Source organism: Chamaea fasciata, unplaced genomic scaffold (genome assembly GCF_029207755.1).
Source record: "Chamaea fasciata isolate MVZ Bird 193981 ecotype frontalis unplaced genomic scaffold, bChaFas1.0.hap1 SCAF_18, whole genome shotgun sequence".
NCBI classification, from domain to species: Eukaryota; Metazoa; Chordata; class Aves; order Passeriformes; family Sylviidae; genus Chamaea; species Chamaea fasciata.
Window position 1 is genome coordinate 8,111,174 of NW_027094103.1, and position 13,556 is coordinate 8,124,729.

Sequence of the window (13,556 nt, forward strand, 5' to 3'; positions counted from 1 at the left end):
CGGGTGCACTTTGATGATGTTTGAATCCATGTGGCTGTCCAGTGCATTCATAAGATTACAAAGCTGCTCATCAGCATGAAAACTGCATGTTCATTTGGTCCTTGTTACCACTGTCCCTCTTAAGGCTTTGTTTGACACTGTTTTCAGCAAGTAGTGGGTTTGGTTTCTGCCTCTGTGTGTTTTGTGAAAGAAAAGGCTGGTAACAAATAACCCTGTGACTGGTTTTGTGGTTGGTGGAGCTGAGTACTTCCTGCCAGATCTCCAGAGGGATTCGAGATTCTCGGCATCAAAGAACATGTGTACCCTGGTATCAGTGAGGATCAGAGCCCTGGCATTTCTCGTGTTTGCACTGTATGAATAAATATCATCGATGTGAGGAATTGGGTGAGGCATTTGGAGAGCAGGGTCCAATTCCTGATTTCTTCTGGGACTGCACAACAGATGTGCTTCTTTCCTAAGAATTCTTCTATTTGAAGCCTGATCCTCTAATTTCGTGAACACTGACAGGGGTGTGATTCTACTCAGCCCTGCTGGGAAAGAGCAGGAGCTGTCCTTCACGCCAGGGAGTCATTCATGGGCAGTCATGTCAAGTGTGCACCATAAAATGTCACATCAGCTGTTGTGAGCTAAGTGACAAAGGGGACGTGGCCTTGAAGTGCTAACAAAGGTAAAGAAATAGCAAGAACAAAGTGTCAGATTTTGTAAAGATTTCTGATTTCTCACTTTAAAGGCGGGTCTTTTTTTCCCCCCACGTTAATACTCTGAACCTCAGAACAATTGATGTTCCCCGAGCTGGCTTCTGCAGGCAATCCATTTTACACGTTTGACATGTGAGATGTAAGATGTCTGTAACGTGAGGATTTAAATGAGGATTGTTATTTTGACACACTGTGTCCATCACGTCATTTTCCATTTGTGTTCCTGCGAGCACGCTGCCCTGAAACGTCCTTATCATCTGGCAACAAACTGTGCCACAAAGGATCCTATTTCAGAGGGCTTCTAATGAATTTGACCATGCATTGAAACAAGATGGGTTTTTTAATGCATGCTGTATTTTTTTTCCCTGGGTTTTGGAACAGCAAGGAAGGTTTCTGGTATTCTGAGCTCTGGCTCTGCCTTGTCTTCCCTCACCTGCCGTGATTATGATGGACTGCTCTGCATTTGATTTCTTGATCAGCAGCCACTAACATTAGAGTCATTAGTCAGCCTCACCCAGCCAAGCACTGCACAGCTTTGCATTTTATCTTCCTCCAGCAGCAGTGGTGCATTTCATTGTTGCATATGTTCTCACTTACTGCTTTAATATGCCATAGCTTGGTACCAGTAGGGATGTGTCTGTACATGCATTGCATCAGCTTCTCCAGAAAGCACCAGTGCCTTGCTCATGGACATAAATTAGAGTTTGATGTGCCCCCAGTGAAGTGTTTTGTGCTGCTCCCTCTGTCTGGGGGGATGTATGCCCATCTCACGTGCAAGTCAGGCCCCGTGCTGGTCTGCAATAACAATACTGATGAAGGCAATCTGGGCCCTCCCTGCTCCGGGAAGAGATCCACCGTGTACCTGAGCTTAGTTGGTAAAGTCTTTCATGATAAACCATGCTGCCACATCATAATAAAACTGGTGAATGTTTATTGACTGCTTATAGCCATTTCTTCAGTCTCTGGTTCACAGGAGCCTGTAACAGCAGTTTCACTTTTATTTGTCCAGGTTCTGATGGGTGTCCTGCCTGTTCCAAAAATTTTATTTCCATAGGGCATCAGAGAATTATTCTACATCTGTACTTGCTCTGCCTTTCTAGATGAGCATTAGCTTGTCATCTTGTCATTTTTTTCCTATCTCCTGAGCAGCAAATCTGTCCGTGAGTGCTGTTCTCAGGGCCTGGTGTGACTCTTCCTTACAGAAGACATGAGTTGTAAGAAAAATAGAAATACTTATGCAGGTATCATGCAGGTTTCCCCACTTACATGTCAGACCAGGGCTGAGGTGCTGCTTGAGAAACCTGAATCAAAGAAACATCCTGCTGGGAGAGGTGGAACAGTCAGAGATATGATACGTGATGTGTCATTTGAAATTCCTTGTCTTTCTCCTTATGCCTGCATATATGCATTTATGCTTATATATTTATTAATGGTTCTATTTGTGTTTGAATTCCTGTATTTATTGTGGGAGTTTGTCAGTTTTCCTGAAAATTGCAGTTGGCTGCTCGGGAAACTGTTTCAAATGTGACCTGATTGCATTGTGCACATATGTATATATAAATATATATAAATATATGTTGACCTTCAGGCTGGAGAGAAAGATGCATAAGGCAGAGGAAGACTGACTGTATCACGTGCAACTGAGTCCCCATCCCATTCTCCTTCACTGGTTCTTGATGAAGCCCCCAGGCACCTCCTTTCAGAAAGGGGAAGGAGGGGGATGCACCTGGCTGGAGAAATGGGTGTCAGCACCTGCTGGAATTCTACCGACAGAGCTGTGCTCCTGGGGATCTCAGTGACACAAAACAGTCCTGACTCACACCTGCAGCAAATGCCTTTCTTCCCTGGCACACGTGCCCTCTGTTCCCTGAGCCCCATCCCTTGGCAGGCACTGCCCTCCCCTCGCAGGGCCTCTCTTCCTGCTGCCACAGGCAGGGAGGGAGGGAGAGTTCACCACCAGAAACCTCTCTGTGCTTCCTCCCTTTCCCAGGGCATTACCCAGAGCAATGTTTCTCTCACGTCTCCCTTGCTGCAGCAGTGCTATCAGGTAATTCCCCCCAAACTGACTATGCTGTATCTTTCTCCAGCGCAGAATCAATACAATTCTAGGCTGCATTTTAAGCTTTTAGCTGCAAAACCCATTCTGCTGCGTTTCCCACATTATCCTTTGAGTGCTGCTGTTGATTATAATTCATGCTTATAACATCCTCCATTGTGTCAAAGAATAGTCCACCGATCAATTAAGTTTCACAACACCTTTGAGGTGCTGGTAAAAAATACAACACTTCTGGTTGCTATTTTCTCCTTCTAGAAGTGTCTCTGTTTTACCAGAGAGTGCATGATTAAGGGAAAAGGTTGTTTTATATAAAGGAGGTTAATATGTTGTGCTCTGAAGCTGGGAAGTGCTGAGGGCACTCACGGTCGCACACGCTGCCCCTTGGGCAGTGAGCAGTGGGAAAGAGGTGCCAACACAGCTGCTTTTGCTCATGTGGCCTTTTCTAGCTTTCAAGATAAGTCTGCTGCATTGCACTAGAAGTGGTGGATGTACTGGAGTATTTCAGATACTGGAAAAACCCAGTTCTAATGCCAAGTGAGGGCCTTGAGCTTTTTTCAAGCATGTTGTTTGAAAAGTGTTTGTGATACATCAGTGCGACACTGGAGTCCAGTATAAAATTATAAAATCTGGATGTGGTTCCTTCTGTCGCTTTTCTGCTGTTGTTGCTCACTCCTGAAGACATTTTTTTTTTCCGAAAAAGCTGTGAAGGCTTGTGAAGTCTATATTTGAATATATATAATGAGAAGAAATAAACCCTAGAAGGGAGAGAGGGATTTGTAAAGACAGTCCTCAGTGGCATTCGTTTGTGAGTGATGATAATGTAGTTGCATCTAAAATGTATTTCCCACCCCCGTTCAATTAACAACTCAATGTTTTAATGGACAGAGCCTACAGCTGCAGAAATCCATCCCCCAGAGAAAGAGATTCCAGCACCTGAGAGCAGTTTGCAAAGCCTGGCAGTACCCTTCCTCATTAGGAAGGGAGGAGACGTCCTCATGGGAGCATCCTACTCCTGTAAGGAGCTGCCTCCAGGGATTATTGTGGGGGAGGCAGGGCTGGAAAAAAAATGAGTCTAAGCCCAAACAAGCCACTCAGTTTTGCAAAGCAGTGATGCCCTGATCCAGTGAAGCCTGTGTTTAGCTTTAAATACATGAAAGAGAAAATGAAGCAAGTTGGTTTTTTCCCCCTAACTCCTTCCCTCTTTTATCATGGGTAAAACTTTAAAAATATACCTGAAATATTCCCTCCAAAGCTTATTTCATTGCAAAGGTACTGAATTTCCTTACCTTGGTTGTGTCCTTCTTTTATTTTAGTTCCTGGACCAAATTTATTCCTTGTTAGCCTGATATGCTTTTCAGTGGTACAAGATGTGAAATCAAGGTGTATATAGGATATGTCTCATCCTGTGTACAGGAGAGCTCTCAGATTTTTTAGGCAAATCTGTTTCCAGGCTTGGCTCTGGGAAGTATAATCAGGAAGATGCATTTTATCAAATAACTTGAATTTATAAATGCAAACATCCTGGTGTATAAATATAAGCATCAAAAGAAGATGGAAGTGCCCAGCCAGGAGTATCCAGGACCCTGTGTGGTTTTTGTAGAGCTTTGAGACCACTTCTAACTAGAGAATGATTCAACAGAAAGTCTTCAAAAATTACAGCACCAAATAAAGAAGTACTGGAATTTCTTGCATACACGAAGTGCCATGTGATTGTTAGGTAAATTTAGAATGTAAACTTGAAGACTAAGAACTGTTTAATCTGTGTAAATTTGTTATGGGGCGGGGTCTGTAATAGCTAATCAATGGCTTAATTTTTTGCTTTAATCTCTCCATGCAGGACACCAGCCATGATTGGATGCTCTTTTGTGGTGGACAGAGAGTATTTTGGTGAGATTGGCCTGCTTGACCCTGGCATGGAGGTCTATGGAGGAGAAAACATCGAATTAGGCATGAGAGTGAGTAGCAAAGAAGAGACCCTGTGCAGGGTCCATGTGCAAAGAGTGCTGGGGAGCTTGTGGCCCAGCGGAGTTGCTGTCTGACTGATGGGCTGTTATGCAGAAATAATTGATGCTGCAACACTATCTGGAAGTGACAGTGCCAGTAAATGAATGTTCCTGACCTTCCAGGCCTTGAGAGAACGGATAACAGTCAGGAACATGCTTTATTGGTTTGTCCTGTCAGTGTCTGAACCCAATGAGAAAGGTTTTCCCCTTTCCCAGTAGCTTTCCTTGTGCAAACAGCCACTCCAAGTCTCCACGTGCTCATTGCCCTTAGCTGAGGTTGTACATTTGTGGTCTATCAGATGCAATACCTAGAGAAAACCAAGGCCAGGCTGGTAGAAGTCAGTTGTAGTGCTCATCACGCACACATTATGAATGCTGGGATATTTTACAACTCTAAGGATCCTCCTTATAGAATAAGAACTACAGGGTGCAGTCCTGTATTCAATCCTGTTGGACAGGTCAGTGTGAAGTGTGGACAGATGACTTTGGAACAGCATCAGTCCCTGTGGCCTGGACCTAAAGGAGGTTTGATACCTGTGATCCCTTGCCCTTGTTTTCAAGGTGGTGCTTGCCAGCAAGTCCTCCTGAAGTCCAAGGAACATGTCTTTGCTTAGCATTTGAAAATTAGGCCGCCTAATGTTGCATGAACAGAGTTTCCTCATTATAAAGCTGACTGTTTAATTATTTTCCCTTTACTCTTTATCCCCTGCTTCCCAGTAACATGTCCCTGGTGCATGTAATGTGCTCATTAAAGCATATATTCTGCTCATGGTGAAACACTGAACATCGAATTAGTCCATTCTTTATCTGGCTTTTTCTTTTCCTTTTCTAAAATGGCCACAAACTCCTTCACACCATTAGACTGAGGAGGAAGGTCACTGCAGCAAGAGTTTATTTTCACATATGGGTGTGTATTTGTTATTCCAGCATTGCAAGAGGGATGGGGTTTGTAGTGGGACTGTGTGAATACACTGCTTATACTTGAAGGTTCAGAATTCACATAGGGAACAGAAAAACTGCTACCACAAATCATCCAATTTTCCTTAAGAGGGTCAGGCTATTACCAGGATTGTGTGAGCTTTCCTTTATCATTGTGCGGGGCTTTGAGCTGTTTGAAACTTTTTCCACATGGCTGCTCCCAGAATAGATTGAACACTCTGGCAAAACTGTGGCGTGGTTGATGAATAAGCCTCCTAAGAAATCTGAAAGCTGTCGCTCTTCCTTAGACCAGGAGAACTTGCTGAGTACGATTAGAGCTCCTGGTAAACAGAGGCAAAGGTTTTAATAGGATTATGAAATGGCACTTGCTTGAAGAGACAAGGATTTGAGGTGAGCGAGGACGGGGTTTCAGGGAAAGAGGACTTGTTAAAGCCTGCAGAAACCTTGGATCTAGAAAACAGCTCTCTTTCTTTGGATTTTATTTGGGTTGGGATTTTTTTGTGGGGTTTTTTGGGTTTATTTTTTTTTTCCCTATAAGAAAAGCTAATCCTACTGTTTGGAAAAGGTTTTATCAAAGTACAGGAGTATGAGTTTGTTGTGAAATAAGCTGTGTGTCCATAGCACAGGTCTGTTACTCTGTGTTTCCAGCCTGGATCCATCATGGCAAGTAGTATACAAGTGTCTGCCTCCTAATTTGCAAATCCTATGTGTGATCCCCTCCTGTGTGTCTTTCAGAGCTGTCAGAAACTAACAGTGTGAAAATGCACAGGAGCCTTCTCCCTTCTCTCTAGGCTATTTATAAAACCACTGTGAATTTACCAAGTTGGCTTTTTTTAACTCCAGAACCTCCAAGTAAATTGCAAAAAAATCACTTTTTTTCCTAAGGCCTGGGGCAGTGCCCCATGCAGGGATATTTGGTGCATCCCCCCCATGTGCACAGAGGGATGCTGTTGACCATGTGTGACTGCTTATATGAAGCAATGAAAGACAGAAAAAAGGAAGGAACAAATGAATGAATAAGTAAAGAAGAAAAGCTAATACGATAATAAATAATAAGATGTAGGGAAAGTGGTGGCTCATGCTTGGCTGAGAACCATCCTTATTTGAAATAGCTGTAACAATAATCCTTTTTAACTTTGTTGGCAACTATTATCATGTTACTGCTAAAAGAGAAGGGATTAGGCTTGGAGTGCCTGAAATAGATTACATTGCATCTAGTGAACCCTTGTTTAAATTGTTTTAATAAAGTGAAATAGGGAAACTCAGTGAAACTAATGAGCTGATTTGGGAGGATACTGTTTGATAACCCAGCTAATTCCCATGAAATCTATTGTTTATTAAAAAGTCATGATTTTGGGTGTTCCACAGAAGGGCTTTGCCCTCTTCTAAATTCCGTAGATGGAAATGTTTAAATAATTAACCAAAGTGATTTTCCGTATTGAATATGAATGCGAATAAGCAGTGCAGAAACAGACTGGGGGTACCTACTATACCTACTGAAAATATTTAGGGCTCTGCAGCTCTTTTTTAAACTCCTATTATTTTTTGTGTAAAACTTCACAGTGGTTAGAGCTGCAGCATTCTCCTGATGGGGTGACTTTACACTGGAGCCAATGTCTGCTTGCCAAGAGAGAGATTCTGGTTTGGTTGACAAAAAGCTCCAGCTGTTCTGGGAAATAAAAGGGAGATGGACATATCTTCAGGCTTGTGATAATAAGGAAATAGATGGACACTTACATAATGTCACCTTGTACTGTATTTTTTAAAGATGGCAGTTTCACCACAAGCTGGATAAATCAGGGGAGTTCTGTTAGGGTAAATGGTGCTGTTCTCTCCCTGTTCTCCAACCAGCTACTGAAGCTGACGAGAGTTATTATTAGCACTTAAACACAGGAGATTACAGCATCCAGTCTTGGCTGACTCCTCTGTGGGTGAGTTGCCCTTCATGAGCACAGGCTGAAGAAGACACCCTAAATTCAGGGTAGATCATCTTTGCTGCTCCTGAACATCAAATAGTCTCTCTGACCTGTTGTTCAGAGAGATGTCCCAATAGGAAGAGAAATTCAAGCAGTGCTTGAATGTGGAGGAAGACAGGGATCCCTTTAAGTGGGGGTCCCAAATTCTGACCTTGTAAGAAACTGCGTGGTTTGCAAGCATCAAGTGAGTTCCATTCCTAGTGGGAGCTACAGAAACACTTAATTATTTAGAAAAGGATCATATAAACATTAAAAGCCTAGTTTATGATTTAACCTAATACGAGCAGTTTATGATGCATCTTTTTATAGTGAGTCATTAATCATTGCACTAAGGATCCCTCGCTTCCTCTGGTGCTCCAGTGATAAGCTGAATGAATTGCTGTTCTTTTTACTTTGTGCCCATCAGCTGTAATGGTGGGTGGGAAGAGATCAAGCATTTATTTTAAAGGATGCTCTAGCAGAAATTAAGTACTGCTTCCACCATTAAGAATCCAAACAAATTAAATTAAAAAAAAAATATGTCGCCACATTGACAACTGCAAGTAAAACTCCTTTTCTTTTATGGCCAGCATCAGACTGCTTTATTCTCAGTAACAGTGTCAGCATCAGCAGCTGTGTCCCAGGTAACTTTGGCCAGTTTTGTGTCAGTGGAATGTCTCTGGGAACACAGAGCTCCTCAGGATTGGAAAGAGCTGACCCCAGCCAGGATCCAGCTCAGACCCCGTGTGCTCCCTGGTGTTGTGATTTAGTTGGTGATGGAGGCCAAGCTGAAACCATGGGTTGTGTAAACAGAAATGCAATCCCACCTCTGGCTTACACAAGTTCTATGTGTACTGTAAAAAGAAAATCATGATGCAGATGCACTGAAATCTCTTTATGAGGAAATGAAGCTCATTACCTAATGGACTTCCACACACAAGCAAATCATTATACTTTCCAAACTTATGTTATATGCCCTGCCTTTGCTTTCTTTAAAGATAGATGAACTACATTTTTTCAGAGCAGAAATGCTAATGGTGGATTGTTGAGTAGTGAATTTTTGACCTCATTTTATTACCTTTAGCTAAAGAGATTTAGATTCCTTTGAGCAGTCAGTGTTTTAAATGCAGATTCCAGACTGGTGTGCTATAATAAAAATGTCACAAGGTTTATGTATAGCAAACTTTAATTCTGAATTCTGGACAATGCTTTTTGCTCTGTGTGATTCATGAGGCCAGGTCCTTAAGTCTTAGAGCTAAATAGAAACTCAGTTCTGGTGAGTTACTCAAAATTCCAGCATTTTTTCACACATGCTGTGGTAAAATACAACTGAAAATTGTACAAAAATAGAGGTTAATCAAAGTCTCTTATTTTGGTAAATTTGAAAATACTTAATTTTTATTTTGACCTTTCCCAAGCTGTAATTTTCAGTATAAATTAATTCAGCTTTGAATTAAAAGTCTTAAAGCCTTTTAGTTTAAAGACGTTTAATCACATAAATGATGTTAACAAAACCCCACAGTTGCTGACATCTGAAAAAGTGGTGTGCTCTGTCCTTAGACATGCCTATTCACACTGGAACGCAATAAATCAGCATTTTCAGCATGAAGTTAAATGCTATTAAAACGTTTCTGAGCAGTTCTACACTGCCTAAGCAAAATCCCAGTAAGTGATGTAATCTGCTGTTGGAAGTCTCCCCACTGCTTAGGCTGCAAAGATCTCAGTGATAAATCTCCCAGGTCTCACCCTCCAGATAAAGTGTATAAGTAAAGCTGTCCCCTTTTTCCATCTCCAGTTTAATTTAGCAGTTGTATAGGTATTTCCTAAGGTAAAAGAATGCTGAGATTGTGAGGCCAAGTGTTAAGAAATCAGATTATTAATATAGCCTTAATTGTACTTTTAATGGGATGTATGATCCTGGTTTTGGGGGCAGAACCCAAATCCCTACCTGTCTGCAATTTCTTTGAACCATACTGTCCTCTTTTCTTTCTTATTTTCTTCATTATTTTTCTTTTTATTAAATTGAGGGTAACTTGAACCCAGCATGAAAAACAATGGTTTCATCAGAACACGGCACCGTGGTGCTCTAGCATGAAATTGCCAGTGCACTACAGGAGTGGAGCTTGTGAGTACCCTTAAAAAGACTCTCTAAAGTGGGAGCATTGGAAATAGCTCAGGAAAGAGCATCTGGCCACTTGGCTCCAATATCACATCACGCTCCACCGAGTGTAACATTTTATGTTACAAACCCTTTCATGTACCAGGACATTATCAAAGCACAGGGCTGGAAATTTCAGAAAGAGATCAACAGCAAAAGAACTGAGGAAAGAAAATGCTTCCCTAGTCTTTGCCACTTTCTTCTCAGCCACTTTCCTGCAGGTTTGATCTAAATCTAACACTTGTTCCTCTTCAGAGGCAAGTGTGAACTGAATGAGAGAGAGAGGGGGAAAATGAAGAGGAGTGTGTTAATTGTGTTGAGATTGAAATAGGTTTCACTTGCCTAATGATGAGACTGAACCAAACACTAGAGATGAGCTACAGCTGTTCAGAAACTTTCTGATACAACATATTTTGTGTTGCAAAATAACAGCTCATCCACAAGTCCAAATGATCTGTAGAACTCTAAATTTTGATGCTGATGACTGAAAGCCTGGCTTGGGCTGTTTTGTACCCAGATGTGCCCAACTGTCAGTCTTCAGCTTGGTCCCAGCACACCTGGCAAAAGATTTCTTGGCATTTTTCTGGAACCATTTTGAATCTCTCCCAGAACTCTTAAAAAAAAAAAAAAAAAAAAAAAAAAAAAAAAAAAAAAAAAAGGAAAAACCAGTTCTGTGGAAAGCATCCTTTTTCCACACAAAAAACCAAGATGTGAAAGTGATCCAGGATACCAGCTGTTCCAAGAGAGAGGGGATGCCCCTTTCCTAAGTGACTTTTTGAGTGGCTCCCCAGTTGGTTCTTGTTTTTTGGGGATGAGAGGTTTAATCAGGAATCTCTAGGAAATATAAAGGACCCTTAAGATGGGAGGAGTCCTCTCAACCCAGATTTCTGCAGTTGCAGTAAAGATTTGCCTTGGACCAGTGTCCTGTGTGCTGGTCCCCAGCCCAGACCAGCAGCCTGGGTAGGTTCTGGAGGAGGAGCCAGTGGATGTGTGGGTCACAGCCCAAAGTGCTTCCCTTGGCAGGGACCAGGGCTCATGTGTGGTTGTGTTGGTTTCCCCAGGTACCTCCAGGTAAATGACTTCATTTGGGAAAGTGCTTTTCAGCCTTAGGGCTGAGCTGTCAATCTCCTCCAGGCTTGAGTGCAGGTCTGGAGGTGGGGTTGTAGATGTTGAAATGTACAGCCGAGGTGTTACCCTTGCAGGAGTGTTCAGATCACAATTATTTATGATGTTAAACGTATAAATCGTCACCACTGGCAAGTGGAAGGTTTTTTGTCATGGGAGCATGAGGGTAACAGAGCTGATCTTTGAGAGTTTGTAGGTTTGGAGGGTTAAGAGTTGTGGGGCCAAGGTTTGCTTGGCTTTGTTTTAATTCTGCCTGGAAGACTTTGTGAGGTAATATGACATTTTTTAGCTGTACCTTTTATGGTCTGGTAAAGAAATCTCTAACTGTCTAATAATTATCCTTGCACTAGTGTCACCTGAATAAGGCAGAGCATGTTGAGCTGACCTGTGTGACAGGTACCTCTGAGCTGAGGAGCAGGAGCAGGGAAGGAATAATTCATGTAGCTGTGTTGTTGGATAAAGGTCCACTCCTTGGTGCCAAATTCCTCATTATCTGCATTGTGTGTAACACATGGAAAAAAGGCAGCTTAACACTGTGCTTGAAAGAGCATTTTCTGTAGAAGGCAGCAGCAGATTAGCCAGCAGTGAGAGGTGTAGTTGGTGCTTCTCCCTCAGAGTTCCCAGAGGAGTGAGACCTGGCACCTCCTCTTAGAGGAGCCAGAACAGGGCATGGGACAGGAAACCAGATCCTTGTCTGGCTAAGCACAGACACAAAAGCTTCATTGAAATACTTATGGCCACAAAATTTCATTATACTCGTAAGTTTTGTTTTCTACACAGGAAAATTAGGGAAACAGGTTGGCTGAAATGTTTTATTAGCATGTTTATTGTAACACAGCTCTGTGTGTGGTTTCACTGCTTGCATGCTGCAGCCAGTCTAGATTCATATGGATAAATTCCCTCTGCATTCTCATATGTCATTGTTTCTCTTCCATGAACATCAGATTAGATTTCATGGCAGTGTTAGACATATATTTAATGTGCACAAAAGCATTGGTCAAAATGCCAATTGCTTTCCATTGGTAGCTTTCTTTCAATGTAATGAAAAGGTGTTAGCTATTTAAAAGAGAGGGAAAACAAACACAAAATGACATAACTGTCATTTCTATTTGTATTCTAGGCTTAGAAAAAGCAGATATCACTGAAAAATCATATTCAATATGACATACAGAATTTATAGCATGAGAAACGCAGCCAAGGAGAACCCAGAGAAGCAACAAAATGCATTTGCAAAATCTGTTTTGGGTGCAACTGCATATCACATAGTCAAGTGTTTTGACTGTGATAAAATAATTTATTCACATGTTTTAGTAAAACTGTAGCTTGATATTTCTACCTAAACTACCACTTGGATTTCCTCTATGTCTCAGAGAGTATAATTTGCACAAATATCTTCCTATCAGAAGAAAAGCAAATGATTCAATAACCTCAGAGCAGGTCCTGACTGTTAACTCCTGGCACGCTCTGAGGAAGCAGGTAAATGAGTTTGGTTTCATTAAACCAAGGGAAACTGAGGCAGAAGGCTCCAAAGATGTCCTCATGGGATGTCTGAGAGTCATCTGATGGCAGAGCCAGGCTGAAAATATTTTAAAAAAACTTGATTGTATTTCTCTACTAATTGGTCCGAATTCAAATCCTGAAATGATTACTGAAATGATTACTTAGGAGGTTACAGCACCTGCATACATTATAAGAGCTGTACTTGAAACTCCTGTGTTCCTTTAGGGCCTGATTGGGTGAAGGAAGGACAACGGTGATGGGCATCAGAAGGAATGACTGAGTCCTAATTTCTGGGTCTGAGTAGGAGTGCAAGAGCACAGCCAAAGCAATCCTCTTGAGATCTGTTTTTCCTATTCCTCTTTCCACCTGGTGTTGCCACGTTGTGCTGGCAGGTTCCTGGTGGCTTGCAGAGTTTCTTATATATCTTCTGTGGCCAGGTCACCATCACTGTCCCTGATCCCCCAGGGAGGGGAGGTGGTGTCATTTTCTGTCTCTGCCTCCCCTCCACTTGCCAAGAACAGTCTTTGAGGCCAGTCTGGCAGCAGTGTCCTGAGGACAGCGTGGAATGTCCTTCCTGTGCACACACACATCATGTTCCTTCTCCACTCCCTTCCCTCACCCTTCTTATCCCTTGTCAAAAAATCCATTGGCTCCTGAACACTTGTACATCAGGAATGTGCAGTCTCAAGCTGTGATGCCTTGGAATGGCTTCCTAGAACAGAGGCTAGACAGAGTTAGGAGGATAAAGTGGGTATTTATCACAGGCCTTCAATGGGCACACCCTGGGCAGCCAAAAGCCTTGCAGAGGCTACACCCAAGATGGATGATGGTCACGAGTTTTTCAGACAGATATAAGTTTGGTCTATTTGCATATCAGGCATTAATACTCCAATTACAGCTTCAGGTAATGAAGTCACATTCCCCCAGTTTGCTCCTTCCTCAAATCACTTTTTTTAACACTTTTCGGGGCCTGAGGCTGTAAGGTGTCCTTGGATCACAGGCCCAGAGGGATTGTTTTGTCTAACCAAAATGTGAAGACAATTAACTACACCTTATATCGAGTTTGGAGCTAGGCACCGATGCAGCGTAGGATTTGAAAAATAGAAAAGCTAAAATCTTAAG

The 13,556-nt window shown here is 42.2% G+C and overlaps 1 protein-coding gene across 3 annotated transcripts in view; it reads left to right on the top strand.

The window, feature by feature from the left end:
- GALNT9 (polypeptide N-acetylgalactosaminyltransferase 9) overlaps window positions 1-13,556 on the top strand; it is a 128,350-nt gene that overhangs the window by 61,297 nt on the left and 53,497 nt on the right. For 2 of the 3 annotated variants that reach the window (XM_066199744.1, XM_066199742.1), the window contains one exon: window positions 4,592-4,709. In XM_066199744.1, coding sequence (XP_066055841.1) covers window positions 4,592-4,709 — 118 coding nt within the window. Of the gene's footprint in view, window positions 1-4,591; window positions 4,710-9,204; window positions 10,770-13,556 lie in introns of those variants that run through there. The other variant, XM_066199745.1, reaches the window with a different exon arrangement.